Source organism: Ursus arctos, unplaced genomic scaffold (genome assembly GCF_023065955.2).
Source record: "Ursus arctos isolate Adak ecotype North America unplaced genomic scaffold, UrsArc2.0 scaffold_5, whole genome shotgun sequence".
In the NCBI taxonomy this organism is placed as follows: domain Eukaryota; kingdom Metazoa; phylum Chordata; class Mammalia; order Carnivora; family Ursidae; genus Ursus; species Ursus arctos.
In genome coordinates this window covers 74741701-74762210 of record NW_026623067.1, presented here as the reverse complement: position 1 = coordinate 74762210, position 20510 = coordinate 74741701, and the positions used below count along the sequence as shown (strand labels likewise).

The following is a 20510-nucleotide window of genomic DNA, read 5'->3' as shown; positions in this document are numbered from 1 at the left end:
GTATCTCTCTCTTTCTCATTCTCTCTTTCAAATCTCACTCTCTCTCTCTCTCTCTCTCTTTTTTTTTTTTAGTGTGTTGGAATTTTTTTCAGCTTTATTGAGATATAATTGAAATATAACAATTGTGTAAGTTTAAGGTATGCAACATAGTGATTTTGTGTACGTATACATTGCAAAATGATTACCACAATAAAGTTAGCACATTCATCAGCTCACTTAGTTACACTTTTTTTTTTTTTGATGTGGAGAACTTGAAAACCTACCCTTCTAGCAATTTTCAAACATACAATATAGTATTGTTAACTATAGTCATCAAACTGTTTATTACATGCCCAGAACTTACTCATCTTATAATTGGAGGTCTGTACCCTCTGACCACCTTCACACATTTCACGCATCCCCAACCCCTGGCAACCATCAGTTTATTATCTCTTTCTATGAGTTTGATTTGAGGGGGTTTTGTTGTTGTTGTTTTAGATTTCACATATAAGTGAGATCACACAGTATTTGTCTTTCTGTCTTCATCTGTGTCTTTATTTTTTTTAATAATAATATTTTTTTATTATATTATGTTAGTCACCATACAGTACATCCCTGGTTTTTGATGTAAAGTTCCATGATTCATTCGTTGCGTATGACACCCAGTGCACCATGCAATATGTGCCCTCCTTACTACCCATCACCAGCCTATCATCTGTGTCTTTAGAACTTTTAGTGTAGTCAGCCTAGTTTGATTTCTCAAAAAAGAAATCTTCTGCCTAAAGACTGAGGATCTGACTGCTTACAGTCTGGAAGTTTAGAAGGGATGAAGGCTGGGGGAAGAGAGAGAAAGCACATCACCGCATTCTGCATTCAATTCGCATATGTTACTGATAAACCCATTTCAAAATCTCTCTTGTAAGGATGTGTAAAGGTATTTACTAAGTTGCGTGGAATGGAAGATGGGAAAACAACTACTTTCAGGAAGACTCATTTTAGCACATATATCCTACTTTCCTTCAATCCTGAGGTACATAGAATCCTATCCCCGTGCCTTAGAGAATTTTGCAGCATAAATGAAGTTGATACTCAGCTTTCCCCATGGCCAGCTTGGGATTTGACTTTCTTAGTTCTGCTTAACTGGTTACCATTCTTCTACCTACTCTCCATCTTCCAAAATGTCATAGTGTTTTCACCCCTGCCTTTTCCTCCTAGGCCTTGTAGATTTATGTCTTTGTAAGAAAAAAAAAAATCTTTTATTACAGTTTTTGTGGGTTTGAAGAGATAATGCTGTCAGATATGGATGTCTAATTTGCTGTTCTAAGCTGGAACTGAGATCATAAGTATTTAGAGCAAAGGTTGACAAGCTTTCTTAAAAAGCTGGAGAGTAACTAATTTAAACTTTCAGGCTTTGTGGACTTTGTCACGACTCCTGAACTCCACTGTTGTAAGGCAAAAGCAGCCATAGATCATAAACAAGTGGACATGGCTCTGTTCTAATAAAACTTTATTTATAATAGGTTTCATGAACTCTGTTTAGGAAAAAAGATTTACCACTTGATTTTTTTTCTCTTTTTTTGGTCAACTTTATTGAGATATAATTTATATACTGTAAATTGTACCAATTTTAAGTATACAGTTAGATGTGGTTGATAAATGTATGTCATTGTGTAACTATCACTACCATCATGGTAGAAAATCATTTTCATAATCCCAAAAACCTTTCTTTTGTGGCCTTTGGCAGTCAGTTTCTTCCCTCCTCCACTTTTTGACCCTGCCAACTGCTAATCTACATTTTAACACTATAGTGTTGGCTTTTCTAGGATTTCCTATCAGTCAAATCATAAAATATGTAGTCCTTTTTGTCTAGCTTCTTTCACTTAGCTTTTATCTTTGTCGTAGATGAGTAAATGGCAGAAAATTAATAGGTCTTAAGCTAGGTTTAGTTTCTCTCTCATAAGTTTGCAGAAGCTATTCAAGGAAAAGAAGAACATGTTTTAATTTCAGAGAACAAGCTCTTTCATTTCACAAAGACTCTTTTTTCATATGAACTTGGCCCACCTGTACATGTTATCTATATAAGTAACATTCTCATCCTTTTTTCTTAAAAGCCCCTGGCCATTTGGTTCATTGTTGCAAAGAGCAGCAACTTTGGTTATGCCTACATAGAGGGAAGGATATTAAATGTATTTCAGCAATGCAGTGTACAGTGATTGAGATTACTTATATGGGGATCAGACTACCTAGGTTTGAACTCTGGCTCTGTCATATACTAGCAGTTTTCTTGAGTAAGTTTCTTAATTGTTCTTTGCCTGCTCATCTAATTATGGGGATAATAATAGTACCTATTTCAAAGGATTTGTCCGGATTAAATGAGTTACCATTTATAAAGTATTTAGATCTGCACCTGCCTTAATATGGGCTATAGAAGCATTATTATGATTGCACTGTAGATGGCACTAAGAGAAGAGAGCCCAAATTTATTGGAGTGAATAGAATCATTAATAGCATAGTTTTGGAATCTAAGAATCCTACCAGCTCTAGCTGCCTCCCATTCCAGATTACCCCCATTTTGTGGTAATTATGGCCCAATCACGAAGTATTTGGCACCATTTCCATAAATAATGGGCCATAATTATTTGCTTATCTATTCTTTACTAACTTCTTGTTAATTATTGTTCAAACTTTATATTGAAACAGATTTTTTTAAAAAGCAAGGTTTATGTCAGCCCAGTATGATTTAAAAGGATAGGTAGTAAGGTAGTATAGCCTAGCAGTTCAGATGCTAGAACCAGACAGGTTAGCTTGCAGTCTGGCAAGTTGTATAACATTGGGCAAATTAATTACTCTCTGGAAACATGGATATTTGAAGTATCTATGTCATAATGTCATTATAAGCGTTAAACGAGGGAGAACATATAGCCAGTTAAAGTGGTTTGTGTCCTATGCAAAATGTGGTGATAACTTGGGCTGAGATAGTAAGAACGGAAATTAGGAGAAGTTTATGGATTCTAGAAGCATTTTGGAGCATAAATTGAATTGGATAAATATGAGAGTTAGGAGAAGAGGAAAACATCAAGGATGACTTCTAGAGTTTTGGCTTGAACAACTGGGTGGGTGAAGGTACCACCTAGCAAGATGAGAAAGACAGAAGGAAAACAGATAATGGGGAGTCAGGAAGCCAATTCAGATTTCACTTTTGGACATGCTAAGCTTGAGATATGTGAAATTCAGATATGTTTGATACAGTTCTGAATACTGATCCTTTGTCACTTATCTTCATTTTGTTCATAGCCATTTATAATTTATTAATGGAGCCATATTGACAAGTAACATAGCCTTGAATCTGTTTCTTAAAATTGATAGCTGTCACTAATATCTTGATACCTGAAAGTGTCAAGGTAAAAGTTGATAGCTCTAAGATACCTCTAGCTTATAGATTCTTTTGTCTATTTTCATTATGTTTAAGATTGAATCTTATGAAATTGCCACTTTTTAAGGTCAAAAATGTCTAATATTGGTAACTTCATATGGATCAATTTAGTATTTAGAAACAAAATAATAGTGCTTTATTTTTGAAGATGTTTTCATTGTATGTGTGCTATACCATTAGTTTTTATGCATTCATATATACCCCTAGTCCTTTAATCACTGTTAAACTCAAATGCATACACTATTTTTAAAGATCACACATATAAAATATGGCAAAATGAAGATAAATTTTTAATCCTAATTATTTAAATGGATTGAAATTAAATTACATCTTGTGTGACAAAACGATATTTTACACATAACTATTCTTATAAGTGTCCTGTACTGATGTACAATTTATACTTTGTTTATGTACAGAGGAGTTAACAGAATCATCTAAAAGTTTAAAGCTAATGCTTATAATTTCCTTGTGTGTATCTTTCTAGGTTTTGGCTCAGATGGTGTTTGCATTTTATTTCTTCTGGAAGAGTACCGAATTGGCCAGTTTCTAAAAATATAAGTTTTCTTTCATCTTGTACCTGTGGATGAGTTGGGTACAAGATGCTTATGTACATTTTTGCATCCTCAGAAATCCATTTGACATGGGTTTTCTGCCTCTATTTAGATTTTGTTGAGATTACATTTTACCTAATGAAAGTCTTAGCTTTGTAAAAGAACACACTTTAATTTGTAAATTTTGCTGTAAAAAAAGGTGTAGGTCTTATATTAGTGTTCTTCCTCTAGTTGATGTTTCCAGTGTAAATAGCAAATCAGTGATAATGCTAAGGACTGTGGGGGAGGGTATGTATGTATAATATACGTGACTCAACTAAAAGTAGTGACAAAAGTTATGTGGTAGTTTAATATCCAAAATGCTAGATTTGAGTATTCATAATTTTCTTAGTAGATATGCTTACCAGTATAATCACAGAAAGATTTATTTGAAATAAAAAAATAATCTTTACATTTTGAATTTAAAATTGGACATTCAAAAAACCTTCAAATTCATTAAGCTTTCATTTTACTTTTCCTAAAATCAATTATAAGTTTAAAGTATATATTTTAGAAGCATTCATTTTATAACTTTGTAGCAACAGGTGAGCTGAAAAAAAAAATCTGTCAAACTTGGCAATGGTTCAGAAAATATGTGAACCTGTCACTGTAAGCAGTCTCAAAGGGCGAAATGCTTTACAGGAGCTAATTAACCTTAGAAAATAATTACACAAATATGCAAATGTTGTTTAGATAATTCCATGTGTTATCAGCTCAGGTAGTCCATCATAAATGCAGACCTTGCAATGCCTAGGTAGTAGAATCTGGCATACGTGATAAGGCTTTGGTTAGTGCATCACTTCTATTTGGCATTTAACAATTAATGATGGCAAGAGTACATCAGGAAATCCAACGTGTGCTCTGAGTACATTCCGGTTTCACAGTGTAAACATCCTATGCATTCTGCCACCAGCAAACTCCAATTAACAGATTCACTTCTTTTCTTTTCGTGTGCTTTGTGTGTTTATATATTCTAAAATCATCCAGCTTGAAGGTACTCAATAGAAAATGAACTATGGTATGAAATTCATGGAGAAACCTATAGAGAAGATGTAGTATATTTGCATTTCTGTAATTGAAGCATAGTAGAAAGTCTTTCTTATTGAAATCTGTTTAGTTTCAAGATACATTGCTGGTAATATACACTCTCTGGATTATGGTTTGTAAATATGTAATGGTTATGGACATAGTGTAGGCTGCAGGTTGGAAATGACACAAATTTACCTAAGAACACCATCATCTCATTCATAAAATTCAGATTTTAGTAATATAGTATGTCAGAACTATATATTAAAAACCACTCTATTACATCCTGTGCTACCGTTATTGTGCTTAATTATTATAGGGGGCAGCAAATATTTGGCAGAATTTGTTTTATCTTAAATTGGTGGGGATCTGGGTCTCCTAAAAAGTGAACAGTAAAAAGTAATAATTTTATGAAAGCTTTGGAAAATAGTCACATATGAAAGGCAACTTTTTTATAGCTAACATTTATCTCCTTTATCACCTGTTTTTTAAAATAATATTTTTCTTCAAGTTTTTATTTAAATTCCAGTTAGTTAATATACAGTGTAATATTATACTTTTTATCCAAAAGAGAATCTACCTTCAAATTGCTTATATGCTAGAAGGAAGGAGAAGTGACATGGCAGATTAAAGAAATAGCAGGATAGAGAAGAACCAGTGAAATAGTACAGGATTCAATTTAAGCTACCTGGCTAATAGTAGAGGTAACAGGTAAACTTGAACCAACAATATTTTGCAGTAGTTTGAAACATAAGCAGATTAATATGTATAAATAGATGTATATTTTTCATATATTTCTTGTAAGATATTGTGGGTCAAAAGTTAACAAAATCTTCTCTCTTCATGTAGAACATGAGAACTTGATCTTTAGTTAACTTTCTAGCTTTATATCCCTGGAATTCTGATAAGGTGGTGTCTTCAATTTGTTTTCCCAGGAAATAGATTCTGAGGGTGCATGCAGGAAGTTTGTTGGGGAATTCTCTTGGAATCAGCACCTGTAGGGGAGTTTTAAAAATAGAATTTGGCAGAAGAGGTTCAGTTGCAGTACAGTTGCAACAAAGGCCTCATCTAACTTACTCCACATGGGTCTTTGGATCTGGAATAGCTTTTCAGAGATGTGTTGCCTTGAGGCAGGAGCTAGAGCCTTTACAGATCCATGTCATTTTGACCCATCGTGGGGTGTAAGTTGCCTCAGAGATGGGATTGTAACTTTAGGCTAGATAACTTTCTTTGGCTGAGAACAGTTCCTAGAGAGTGCCTCAGCTAAAGCTATCAGCTGCTAACACTTTCAACAACTCAGGAAATGAGTACTGTATAATTAGAGGGGATTCTGGGAAGCATAGGGAACATTGCCTAAGGTAGAAAATGACCCCTGATTGGTAAACTGCTTCTGAATTAGAAGAAATTATAATGGAGTATAAATACCCAAAGCTCTGATCTTCCCTGAGGCTAGTAACTCTTGTAATTGGGCATGTCCCTTGCAGGCAGGGATCCTGGAAGCCATGCCTATGATGTTGTTGCAAGAGGTTATTAGCTTCTGTGCAATATAAGACTTTTAAGGCAGGATAACTCTTGAATCTGCCCAAGATAAGTATGATTCCCTCACTCCCAAACTAATATTCTATGGTCCAAAGACAGTAACTCCTGGAAGGCTGTCTGGTCTGCTACAGGAGCTGGTACAGGGCTCCCACTAAAGAAGTATTGGCTGGTGCTCACCTGTATCTTTTTGGGTCAATAGAGGGCAAGTGTGGCCCAGAATAGTCTTGTGTAATTATTTAGTTGAGACTATAGATGGCCCCCCTTAACTGGGTATTACAGATATTTTTTCAGTTGCGTCTTAGTTCTTAGAACATTTGGTTTTAAAATCTAAAGCTGGAAAGTAATTTGATAACCTTAAAATCAGGCTGAAAATGTTTAAGCACTTGGGGCACATGGGTACTTGAGCTTTCTTTTTCCTACTGCTGACAGGCCACTCCTAACAAGTATTGGCTCCATAGATTGTTGAGGGAAAAAATCAGTGATGATACTAATCTCTGAAAACAGTAGTCTTATTTGTGAATGGTGGAAAGAACCATTGGTCCTTAGCTCTCCTTTAGTCATAGATGGGTCCTTTGGGCCTCATTGGCAGTTTCCCTCATTTCCTATGAGTCACGAAGTTTTGCTGAGTTTCCCTTTATAATGACTCCTTCCGTCCTTTCTTTTCCATTCACTCTGCTATCACCCTGAGTAGTATTATAGTCTTTATCACTTCATATATGAATTACTGAACCTGCTACCTTGGATGTGTTCTCTGCTTTTAAGTTTTGCCTACTCTGAGCTGTACCATGAGATCCCAGACTAAATTTCATGGTAGAGCTTTGTCTAGGGTTTTTAGACTACAGCTCTTCCTTGACATGCAATGGGGTTGCATCTCAATAAACCCTATTGTAAGTTGAAAATACTGTAAATCAAAAATGCATTTAATGCACCTAACATATGGAACATCATAGCTTAGCCTTGCCTACTTTAAACATGCTCAAAACACTCACATTAGCTTATAGTTGGGCAAAATCATATAGCACAAAGCCTATTTTGTAATTTATAAACATATGTATTTGTTTTGTATTTTATAATAAAGTGTAATTTATTGAATACTGTACTGCAAGTGAAAAACACGTTGTATAGATACAGAATGGTTGTTGAGTGTATTGGTTATTTACCTTAGTGATCGTGTGGCTGACAGAGCTGTGGCTCACTACCACCACCCAGCATCACGAGAGAGTATTGTACCACAGATTGCTAGCTGAGAAAAAGATGAAAGTTCAAAATTTGAAGTACAGTTTCTACTAAATGCGTATTTTTACGTACCATCGTAAAGTCAAAAAATCATTAGGTCAAACCATTGTAAGTTGGTAACCATCTGTATTAATATGTAATCCAGATTTTCCTGGAGCATGAATAAGGTCCCTGAAAATAGTGAGAAGGAAGGCTTGAAAGGTAGATTTAGAGAAGATATTGGCTAAGAGTTCCAGTTATTTTGTAAGCATTGGGGACCATTTCACTAAATGACTTTTTAGAGCTGGAGAGTGGTTGATCAGGGCCAGGCTTCAGAAAGATTGTTCTGGCAACACAGTAAGGGGAAAATCTACTAGAAATGAGAATAGTTAGGTATCTTAAGAGGACCCAAAGTGATCTGGGAATGGAAAGGATGGGACACATTGGGTCTCTACAGTGTAAAGGAAGAGTTAGTGACTGTGAGAAGAAAGCATGGAGGACCTCACTGAGGGCAGATGGTAAGGATTTATTATAGGCCCATTGGACTGGATGTCAAGACAGTCTGCCAGGAATAGAGAAAGTAGTACTCCTCGCAAACCACTACCCCTTATATCTTTATATGTTAATACTCTTATAAAATTGCAAACATGTTAAAGGCCAGAATCATGGCTTACTTTTTATTAGCCTTACACATCTACTTCCAGCGCAAAGCCTAATGGGGACAGAGTAATATCCTCTGTGTTTTTATTCTCTCTGTATAAAGAAAGATGTTTTGATCCATCAAGTTATGTAAGATATTTCTGCCTACTCTCAGGAGGTGGAACCTGTGTTATCTGTCTTCCTGTTTTGTTTTTACATTTCTTTCCTTGTAAGATATAATTAGGGTGACCAGATGTGTGCATTTTTTCTGGGTAGTCCCAATTTAGACCTGTTCTCCTCATACAATAACTAATAGTACCTTTCTTCACCCTCAGAAGTTTGTATAGTAAATTCTATGGTCTCTCCACATACATATACAGAAAAGTGCTAAGTTTATATTAGTCAGTTTGACTCTAACTATAAAGAATACATCTGTGTAACTACTACTCCAGTCAAGAAATGCAACACTGCCAGCCACTAGAAGTCTATTTTCTTTTCACAACTCTGTCTCTCTTCCTTACTTTTTTTATAATAATTTTTTATTATGTTATGTTAGTCACCATACAGTACATCCTTAATTTTTGTTATAATGTTCCATGATTCATTATTTGCGTATAACACCCAGTGCACCATGCAATATGTGCCCTCCTTAATACCCATCACCAGCCTATCCCAGTCCCCCACCCCCCTCCCCTCTGAAGCCCTCAGTTTGTTTCCCAGAGTCCATAGTCCCTCATGGTTCATTCCCCCTTCTGTTTACCCCCTCTTCATTCTACCCTTCCTTCTACCGATCTTCCTGCTATTTCTTATGTTAGAGTTAACCACTATGCTGATTTTTATGATCACCATTTCCTACTTTTTAAACTAATGAAAGCTAAATTATTAAAGCCAAAATGCCCTACATGGATTTCTTCCCAATTATCACTTTTATTTATTTTATATACCTTAACTGTGGGTTATTTCATATGTATGTTACCAATAGGTATCTTTAAAAGCATACTTGTGTTTTAGTATATGACTACAAGGTTGTAATTAATCATCCTGAAGATAAATGTTGTATTTTCATTATTTATCTATTACACTAATTTAATGATTCAATCAACAAGACAGAGCTCTTGGCCTCAAGATTTTGATAATCAAACAAGCAATTACAATACAGATTATTCAGTATAATAATGGGAGCATGCACAAGATGTTGTAAGACGTTACCCAGCCTTGGGGATGATACGGAAGACTTTTGACAGGAGGTGATGTCTTGTTTGAGTTTGAAAAACAAGTAGGAATTATGCAGGGTGCAGTGAGGGCAGAGCACGGGAATCACTTTCTAAACAAAGGAAATAGCACAGAGAAAAGAAAGTTTGGCACAATTAGGTTACTGGAAGTTGTTCCCTGCAATTAGAACACAGAGAGTGTTCTCTATGGTCTCCTGCTGGGGGAAAAGGGTGTCTTTTGGGTCACCTTATATTTCAGAGCAGTGGTAAGAGATGCAGTTGAAGGTAGAAGTCAGATTATGAAAAGTCTTAAATGTCATACTAAGTTTGAACTTGATCTTGAGGGCAATGAATCAGCTTTGAAGCATCTACTAAGTAGGAGGTGAGTAACATGGCAACATGTTCATATTTGCATTTTTTAAAGTTTGTTCTCACTACAGAATTAGAGAATTTAAATAGACAATCCTAAAGGCAGTAAAAATGGGCTGGGAACCATTGTAGTCATCCAGTTGTGAAATGATAATGGTTTGAGCTAAGCCAGAGGAAATGAGAAAAGAGAAGAGGATGGATTTAGGATACAGCAGGGGGCAAAATCAACAGGATTTCAATGATCGATTATATATGGAATTTGAGCAAGAGATAAATAAAAGATGCCCAGATTTTGCCTGGAGGTGGGGAGCAAAGACAGTGACACAGGTTTGTAGAGGAGATTTCTAATGGAATGTTGAACTGTTTGAGTTTGAAATATCTGTGGGACATCAAAAAGTAAATGACTGTCAAGCACTTGGATATATGGGTTTGGAGCATTGAAGAGAAATTTGGGGTAGAACTAGACATCAGGGAACAATAGCTTCTAGGTGGCAAGGGAAGTCATGTTTTGGACCTTGATATGATATTATAAAATTTCTAAGATGGAAAATGTGAATCAATTGTCTTCATTGTCTAATACCATGACATTTTTAGGGAATTAGTCTTTGTTGTTAAAGCTTTAAAGAAATACTTGTACAAAATTTTTTCATGATTCTTTAGTTTTTATCAATTTGTTTTTTGTCAGTATTATTTAGCTCTTTGGGATTTTTTCCTCACATTATCCAGGTTTAAGCTGTAACCACAATATGTGTCAACTACCAAAATAAATACAACAAAATGAAATTATTATAGAGCCTTTGGAATTAAAGTAATATGCATACATTTATTAGGGTTTAGCAGGTTAGAAATACAGAAGCCCCTGGGTTTATATGGTAGATTTCTCCCAGTTTTAGAAATAAAATGTGTATGGAAAACACTTTTACAAAAAAGTACATTTTTAAATAATTTAAATAGAGAATATTCGTTAATTTTCTGCTTCCTTTCAGCTTATAGCGATACTTAAAATTTTATAAATCAAATAATTTAGATTTATATTTCTTATAGAAATATTTTCAGATATAAATGTAGAAATTTAACTGAACTTTTTAGTGTTCTACTCTTCTGTCATAAGACGCTGTAACTTTCTGCTGTGCAGTTCTCAAGTACATACATGTGTGTTTTAATATTTTGGATATACCAGAATGCAAGTACCCCTCAAAATATGGTTATTTTGAATATTTTGTTTATGAGGATTATGGTAACAATTAAACTTAGCAGTAATTTACTAATACTTGAATACTTTTATTTATTCTCTAATTTGAATTTTCAGTGGTAGTTCTTTTGTACTGATACTGTTTTCAATGAGCTGCAACTGTCTTATTTCTTAAGCTACGTAAACAAGCATATAATTTAATTTTTGATTACTATGATAATAATTAGATATGGTATATAATATATCATACTTGTTTTCTTCCTAGGAAAATGGTTCTCCCGAAGAACATGCAATCTATGTGTGGGACCATTTCATAGCCCAGTCTGCAGCTGAGAATGTGTTTTTTGTTGCTCACAGCTATGGAGGACTTGCTTTTGTTGAACTGGTGAGTACATTTAACTCTGTTTTTAATTCCCAAACTCTTTACAGACTTATTCTCCCCCACTCAATTTTAATTGATATCATTACTTAAATTACTTTAAAAAAGATGAAAACAAAATATTGTGAATAAATAATTTTATAATGTGTGAAAAGAGTATTTATTTACTTTATTGTGGCAGAGCTTTTCCATGCTAACCAGAAAGCTTTTTGCCTATTCCTTATTTACATATTACTTCTTAATTTTTACAGTATAGAACATTTTCATACATTTGATGATACTTCTGTTTCCTGTGTTATATGTACAACTATTGAAGCATATGTTATCTGTAAACTGTTTAAAATTTCAAGAGACCTATTGAATATTGGAGACCCTTCTGTTTATCTTTAACTAACTTTTATCTCCACAAGTCAGAACTTGATACTAGATCAGAATTCATATAATTAGTATTTAAACCATCAGAAGGTTTCCATTAATCTGCTAAGTGGAATTCATTGTTTGGCCATAAAAATGTTTGCATTTCAAAGTAACCTGATTCTTGGAATTAAGATAGTGTACATTATAGAAAAAATTATCAAGATTTAAAAATTTTGTCTGTGTCATATGCAGTGTTAAAGTACCATGCCTTGCGCCAGTATGAAAGGTTAATGGGATATAATCCATATCAAAAATGCACTAATGAAGAATTTATGCCTCCATGTCCATAAACCTTATGTTACAGGGATGTAACAGTGCTATAATAAAGTGATTAATTTGATAAAAGTACATTTGATAATTTTAGATCCAAATAATCTAACATGGACATTAAAAGCAGGCACAGCGTTATTGTCTAACTTTTGTTTCAAAACTTTGATGTGCATATCTCTTTGTTGTGGAAATTAAATATATTTCCATGGCCTTTTCAACTTCCGCATACCTTATTGCTCACCCACATGATTTAGATATAAAACTGGTGGTGACACCTGGGAATATTTTAGCTGACCTAAATTCGCAAATGGTTTATGTTCTCTTAAGATCAATAAATAAGTTAAATCTTTTATTAAATGGATTTCACTTTTTAGAAATTCTTTTCAAGTACTTTTACTTCTGCTGCATTAATTTAATATATAATAGATATTTTAAGATAGCTCTTTAATATACTAGTATGTGAATGTTGTCTTTCAGATAGTTCTTTTAGCCCCTACAGATACAGATCTATATATATACACACACGTACACACATAGCATATATATGTACCTTACATTTTCTTTGTAAGCCATTACATTACTTAAAATTTGAAATTTCATCAGCTCGAAGAGTAACTTAAAATGTGTCTGAAAGCCTGCAAGACTACCCAAATTCCAGATTACTGTAAAACATAAATTCCTTTTTTCTTTTTTTTTTACTTAAAGACAGTTTATAAAAGCTTTTTGTACATCAAATTTGGAATTTAAGTGAATATTGGGTAGTTTTTAAAATGAACTTAAGATGACAGAGTAACAGATGACCAGTGTGTCAGTCCCATTTTGCCTGTCCTTCTTGTCACACACTGGTGGATATTTCTCCACTTTTGTTCCACTTTAATATAAAGCACACAGATGTTTCAGAACAAGACTTGACTTCTGACCTTGAGGCTATTAGGGTCAGGGTCCTCAGGGCCTGTGAAATTATCACAAGCTGAGCCAAAGTTTTTCTCCATCACAGGAAGTAACCAGTAAGTAAGAAGTTAAAAAGGAGCTTTGTCAGAGAGACAAGATGGTCTCAGTAAGGGTCAGCTTCTGTAGTCTGCTATCTCTGCAGGAGGTGCAGGCATGGGAGGAGGAATATAATATAACCACTGGCACATCACATATCTGTCAGGCAACACCAGGACTGAGAAGTCTATTTAATGTAATGTACCTTGTTTAGGTTTTAAAATATTAATGGCGATTATCTCAACTTCATAATATTTGCTACTTTTTGTGAAGTAACTTTAATAGGGGTATGTTATTAGGGGTATACACATGGTGGCAACTGAAGAAAAAGTGGTTCCTGACCTAATAAAACAAATGCCTCTAAGTGAATGACAATAATAATAACTAAAACCACTAATGAGATTTACATAAAATTTTGACAAAGCTTGATTAATATATTTAAGGCTATTATGTTTCTACTTAATTTCAAAAGGATTTTTGAAATATAGCATAAAGAAACAGCAAAACCATTGAAATATTTTTAAGCCTTTGCTTTTTCCCAAAAGTTGAATAATATTCTTTCCTATTCTCCCTGATATTCGTAGGGGAAAAGTCACAGTGTTTAAAATGTTGACAAATATTTATTCTCTCGGGATTTTCAATGTTAGTGTAATGGATGAAATTGTTTTTCATGGATTCAAGTTTTAATGTTAACTTTACAAGAAAGTGAATTGTGAACATCTTAAATTATGTTTTAGAATTTGTCTCGATAGTACATTGTTCACATCAGACATTAAATCATTTCAGTAAAGTTTGACTTTTTTTGAATTGTCATAAAATTTTACTCCTGCTTAAAGGCTCTCTACTCACTCACTCCCTCCTCCTCTCTTGCAATCTCTCTTTATCTCTATCTCTGTCTCTTTCCACCCCCCTTCTTTTAGGAGCAATCCTAGTTTGTAATATCATGTTTGAATGCATGGAGTTTGTTTTTCTACCACTCTCATAGTCTCATATTATAAAATGTAACTTGTCATTAAATTAAATTAAAAGTGTGTATAATTGTTTAAAATTAAATGTGCTGCTAATAGATATCGGAAAATAAATTACTTTTATATTTCGAGCACAAAATATTTGTAGGACTTTCATATTTTGCTAATTGTTGTTTTTGAAAACCTAAGAACATTTATGATTATATCCTATTTTAAATTGTTGCATTTCTCCTGAAAAATACATTATCATTATAATTATAATATAAACCAATGCTCATTTTATGGTAGTAAATCTTGGAACTTGATCAGACCTAACCTCATAAAAACAGTATATAGTTTACTAAAATAATGAGAAAAGTGATATTAAAAATATCCTTTTCACTGCATTTATAATCACCATATGGTAACAACCCAAATTTCTAATTCTCCAAACTTTCTGTGATCCTTGTAAAAATAAGTGTTAAGACAGCTCTGGTAGCAATTCCAGCATTCACTCATTAAAGACAAAAGGGAAGATGGGAAGAACTATTTATTTTATGAATTGATAATGAATTTTAAAAAGTAGTGTATCTGTCCAATGTTATCTTTTCTGTGTATTTAAATAGTTTCAATATAAAAAGTTACAGTTATTAAACCTTCATTTATAAAGTTTTAAATTTCTATTTTTAGAAATTCTGTTTTATACATGATAGAATTAGTAGTCATAACTCACACACATTTATCAAATTCATTCAGAGAGACATCTACAAATAATGAAGCTTACTTTTGCCTTATATTGTTAAAAAAATCAAGCTCATTTTTTAAAAATAACTGTCATTAAAAACTATAGTTTTAAGCTCTTCATCATTTCTTTCACTTTCGATGAAGTGATTCCATTGCTTACATTGTTGGTCATTTCAAAGTGCTTTGCTCTTGTTTTTCTAGCTGATAGTTTGACAAAATGAAGCAACCTTAAAATTTTCTTATATTTGGAAATAGTTAGTTTTACTTGTCAATGCCCAGTTTCCCAAATCAGCTCACCTTACCTCCCATGTTTGCAGTGCTCAATAAATCAATTTGCATTCAGATTTCTTTCTTTAGCCAAAGTGAGAGTGTTGATACTTTTTTTTATAAAACACTTTAAACAATTTTAGCAAATGTGTTTCATTAGTTTATTGAATCATCTTAGCTGATATAAAATTATTGTTTTTCTTATGGCTTTTATTTCCGTTTCCATATAATTAGTGATATGTTCACAACCACCACTAAAAACATCACTTAAAATGTGTGAAAACTGCTCCTTTTGAAAGTATATCTCTACCCACTTTTGATTTTGGTTTTTCCATGCTTGTCAGCACTTGATTGGCACCTCACTTGCATGTGAATTAAGGAATGAAGGGAACGCTATTTCCCTGCCATTGTTCCATGCTGGGCTCCCTAGCCTTCAGGCAGCCTAAGCTGACCTTCAGCAGCTGATAGAGGACTAGTTTTTGGACATAACTGTGTGAGGACACTCAAGCTCAGTCTACTCTGGGTCAATCTTTTTAAAAAACTGCCTGAAGCATGATTTGGATTTATGCTGAAGAGAAAATGGAATGGGACTAAAAGTATTCGGTCTTACCTTCAGTGACATCAGCTAACTATGACCTTAAAGAAGCATCAGTTACATTTTGTCTACAAAAAACAAAGTGAATTAGATATTGGTAGTATATCTGTATACGAGTGTATAGATATTGGTAGTAATGTGATCAGTGGAAAAAGCTAAAAGTTGGGCCACTAGGAATCAAGAATTGAGGAGAGGTAGAATAAGTAAGGGATAAAGCAAAGAAAACTTACCAAAATAATTGAGACCAAAAATACTTCTTATAAACCTACTTTAAAATGTTGGTAATACAGCAAAAATAAGTTGCCATTTGTAATATAACTTTAATTTCTGATTCGGTTGCCTACATGATACAAACAACATGTTAATGTATGATTACAACTTGTTGTGCGGAATGCTCTCTTAATTTTTGAGTTATTTTATAGGAAGACGGTTTAGTTTCTAAAACTATTTTGTATGCTCCTTAAAGAGAAGAATCGGAAGTTATATTATTTTGATCTCCTCTATTCACTTTTATTTCATGCCTTGCATGTAGTGTAGATACTATCTTTTGATTGTTGGTAACACTAATTTTAGAAGTTAGTTACAAGAATCCAAGTGAGATCCAATAAAGGGCTTTACCCACATAGAAGTAGAGAGAGTAAGCACGCATTCGAGATGTTAAGGAGGGGAGATTCTCCATGGCTTAGTGACATTGGATCCAGAAAGCTGAATGAGAAGAAAAAGAGTATAGTATATCCTTCCCCCATACACACCATATCAAAGAAGATATAAAAGGAATCCAAACACAACAGATACATAATAATAAACAGTGATTATGCTGATACCTAGGTATTTGGGGTAAGTGTTTGCATATATTATGTGGTTGATAATTGTGGTTAATAATAAATGAATAAGTGAGATATCAAGTCGGGGTTTTAAAAAGAAAAGGAGAGTTATATATACAGATGTGATTTGTTAATAAACTTCACAGGAGTTACCTGTGTATTGGAGTTTGATTTTTTTTAACTTTTATTCAAATAATTTTTAATAAGTATTAGGAGGACTGCTGTTTGTTCATTTTTATGTTGACTCCGCTCCTTTTGTCCCGTATCTAAGCAGCCAACACATTTCTGTCAGTTATCTTCCTCTGAAATATTGGTCATGTCTTTTCTTCTCTCTGCCCACTGTTAATTTCATCATTTTACAACTATATCATTGTACTCTTCTACCCATTTCCTACTGGCTGTCTTTACTCTTTATTTCCCACTGTATAGCATACCATAGATAATATTATTTAAAAACCCCTTTTACCATGCTATTCCTGAATCACATTGGCTCCAGTTGTCTACTGTATCATGTCTCCTCTCTGTAACTTTAAGACCATCTGTATAATCTGATTATTTCTTTCCAACTGTATTTTTCCCAGTAGAAACCTTCAGTTCTAGTCTAATTTCCTTACTGCCATTGCCCCATCTCACTACGCCTCCATCCCTGGCCTCCAAGCCCAGTGTACACAAAACTCAGAAGATGACCTGGGTTTAAATACCTAGTTCTGTACCTAAAAATTATGATAAATTGGACCAGATCCCTTTTGTGTGCCCTCCTCTAAAGGTACCTGCTTCACAGCAAAGTTTGAGAATTAAATTAGAAAATTCCTGGTTTTGAGGAACTGAATCAGTGGTAGTTAAATGTGAGTCCAAATGCCCACAGGAGGTCCTCATTTTCATTTTGCCAATGCCATTTCCCCCTCCCAAGTGAAAGAATTTCCCTCCTTACTAGATTTTTCACAAAGTATTCTCACTTAACTCCCCATTTTTCTGTAGTATTTATGTTTCACAAATGAAAACTTTAGTTTTGTTTTACTAATTAGTTTTGTTTTTATCTTTTATCTCTGAATTTTATCTTGCCCAAGTTATCTGGAACAATGTTCTTGTTCCACCATCTCTCCCCAAGTTTGGAAACAATATGTATTGCAATAACATGAGTAGGCTTAAGTATCTGCAAAGTTAATTGATCTGTATAGAGAGTTTGAGCACTGGCAATAACTCTTTTACTAATTAAACTTAATCATTCTTTGTACCCTCCATTGTAATATTGATTAGTTTGGGAATTCTGACTAATCAGTTCTTTCACATCAGACAGTATTACCTACCCTTTTTGTTCCTGGTGTTAGTCTCTTACGATCTTTTTTCTACTGGTGTCCTCGTCCCTTCAGCTGACTGAAAAGATGACTTCTTTGTGACTCACTCTTCAAAGTGTAGTCTTCTCAGTCAAAGAAGAAAATTATTAAACTAAGTTATAACTATATCCCCATAATGTTACATAGCAGTGTATGCCATAAGTCTAGGAAACTTTCCATTTCATCCCTAATTATGAGTTTAATATTACCTTTTCTTTGATAATTAGCTTTTGAGGTTAATTAACATATTTGTTGAGATATAAATAAGATCTATTAAGCTTTCTTGAGATACAATTCACATGCCATAAAATTTATCTTCTAAAGTATCCAATTCAGTGGTTTTCAGTATATTCACAGAGTTCTACAACCATCACCACTGTCTAATTTTAGAACATTTTCATCATCACAAAAGAAACTGAATATCCATTAGCCATCACTTCCCATATTTACAATCCTACCAGCAATGTATGAGAGTTCTGATTTCTCTACAACCTCACCAACACTTGTTATTGTTTGTCTTTTTTATTTCTGCTATTCTAGTGGGGGTGAACTGATACCTCATTGTAGTTTTTATTTGCATTTCTCTAATGACTAATGATTTTGAACATGTTTCATGTCCTTATTGGCCATTTGTGTATTTTCTTTGGAGAAATGTCTTTTAAAATTTTTGTCCATTTTTTTTTTGTGTGTTGTCATTGGATTGTTGAGTTCTAAGAGTTCTCTGTATATTCTGATACAAGTCCCCTATCAGATACATGATTTGCAAATATTTTCTCCCATTCTGTGGGATATCTTTTCACATTCTTGAAGATATCCTTTGAAGTACAGAAGTTTTTTATTTTGATGAAGTTGAATTCATCTAGTTTTTGTTTTTGTCACTTGAGTTAATTTTTGTACGTTGTGTGAAGTATGGTTCAACATAATTCTTTTAAATGCAGATACTCAGTTGTCTCAGCACCATTTGCTGATAAGACTATTCTTTCCCCTTTGATTTGTCTTCACATCTTTGACTATAAGTATGTAAGGGTTTGCTTCTGGATCCTCAGTTCTGTTTCATTGATGTATATGTCTCTCCTTATACCAGTACCCACACTGTCTTGATTATTGTAGCTTTGTGGTAAGTTTTGAAGTTGGGAAGTGTGGATTCTCCAGCTTTGTTCTTCTTTTTGAAGATTGTTTTGGCTATTCTGCGTCTCTTGCATTTCCATATGAATTTTAGGATCAATTTGGGAAGTATGGCCATATTAATACTGTCTTCCATTCCATGAACATAGGCTTTCTTTCCATTTATTTAGATCTTTTTTCAAAAATGTTTTGTTTTCAGTGTACACGTCTTACACTTCTTTTGTTAAACTTATTCCTCAGTATTTTATTCTTTCTACACTATTGTAAGTGAAATTATTTCTTAATTTCATTTTCAAATGGTTTGCTATTAGTGTAAAAATATAATTTTTATGTTTTGGTCTTATAATCTATAACCTTGCTGCACTCGTTTATTTGTCCTGGTGTGTGTGGGGGGGGGTGGGGTATGAATTTCTTAGAATTTTCTATGTTCAAGGTCATATAATATTGAATAAAAATAATTTTACTTCTTTTCTGATCAAGATGCTTTGCTTTTCTTCTCTCTCCTTTTTTAATTTCTTTTTCCCTAATCTGTCCAGTACAAGGATGAATAGAAGTAGCTATAGTAAACATCCTTTGGTTCCTGGTCTTAAGGAGAAAGCATTAATTGTTTCACCATTAAGTATGATGTTACTTGTGATTGTTTCCATTCTTGATAGATCTTTTCCACTAAGGACCTTGTGTGCTTCTTAATGTTTATATCCCTCATTCACACCAAGATCAGTTTGCTCAAAAGGCTGAAATGGAGAAAAATTTCACTAATCTTTAATAAGAATCTTTTTGTAGGAAAAAGGGTCCATACTACTCCGTTAGAATTACCTTTTGAAGAGGTTTTTCAGTATCCACGTAAATGGGCTGCATCCAGGTCTCATTGCCCTACTGCTGGGCAGGTGCAAGATTGGGCACTCTATCTGTTAACTCAACAGACTGCCAGGAAACCACTGGTAAATTAGCACAATAATATGTTAAGGAGAACCCAGAGAAATTGATATATTAATTTGTTAGATATAAATCTTTCTACAAGAAATATTTCCTTTTCATTGGTTTTATAAAATATCTTAATGAGAGATTTTGCATTTTACTGCAGGTATGAGAGCATGATAGACTGTTATAGACCTTTTATAAGGGGGATTGTAGAACACATTTCAGTTAATAAAGAGGCTGTTTTTGCTATACTTACAACATTATGATAATCACTCAATGTAAGCACTTCCCCAAATAAGATTCCCCACCACAGTGACACCTCTGATTTGTACCACAAATTGAAAAGAGCTCTTAGAGGACAAAAATTTTACAATCAGAACCATTTAACTTCTGTCTTAGAAGTTGGACTTCAATCCTTATTAAATAATTTACTCAAATTAACTCAGGGAAGCCAGGTAGACTCAGACTCAAAGCATACTAGATCCATGTTGGGATACAGCTTGAGAG

At 33.8% G+C, this 20510-nt stretch overlaps 1 protein-coding gene across 12 annotated transcripts in view; it reads left to right on the top strand.

The window, feature by feature from the left end:
* The window catches only part of FAM172A (family with sequence similarity 172 member A), a 428036-nt gene that overhangs the window by 233481 nt on the left and 174045 nt on the right, over window positions 1-20510 (top strand). For all 12 annotated transcript variants that reach the window (XM_057307516.1, XM_057307513.1, XM_057307511.1 and 9 more), the window contains one exon: window positions 11459-11578. In XM_057307516.1, the coding sequence (XP_057163499.1) occupies window positions 11459-11578 (120 nt within the window). The remainder of the gene's footprint in view (window positions 1-11458; window positions 11579-20510) is intronic.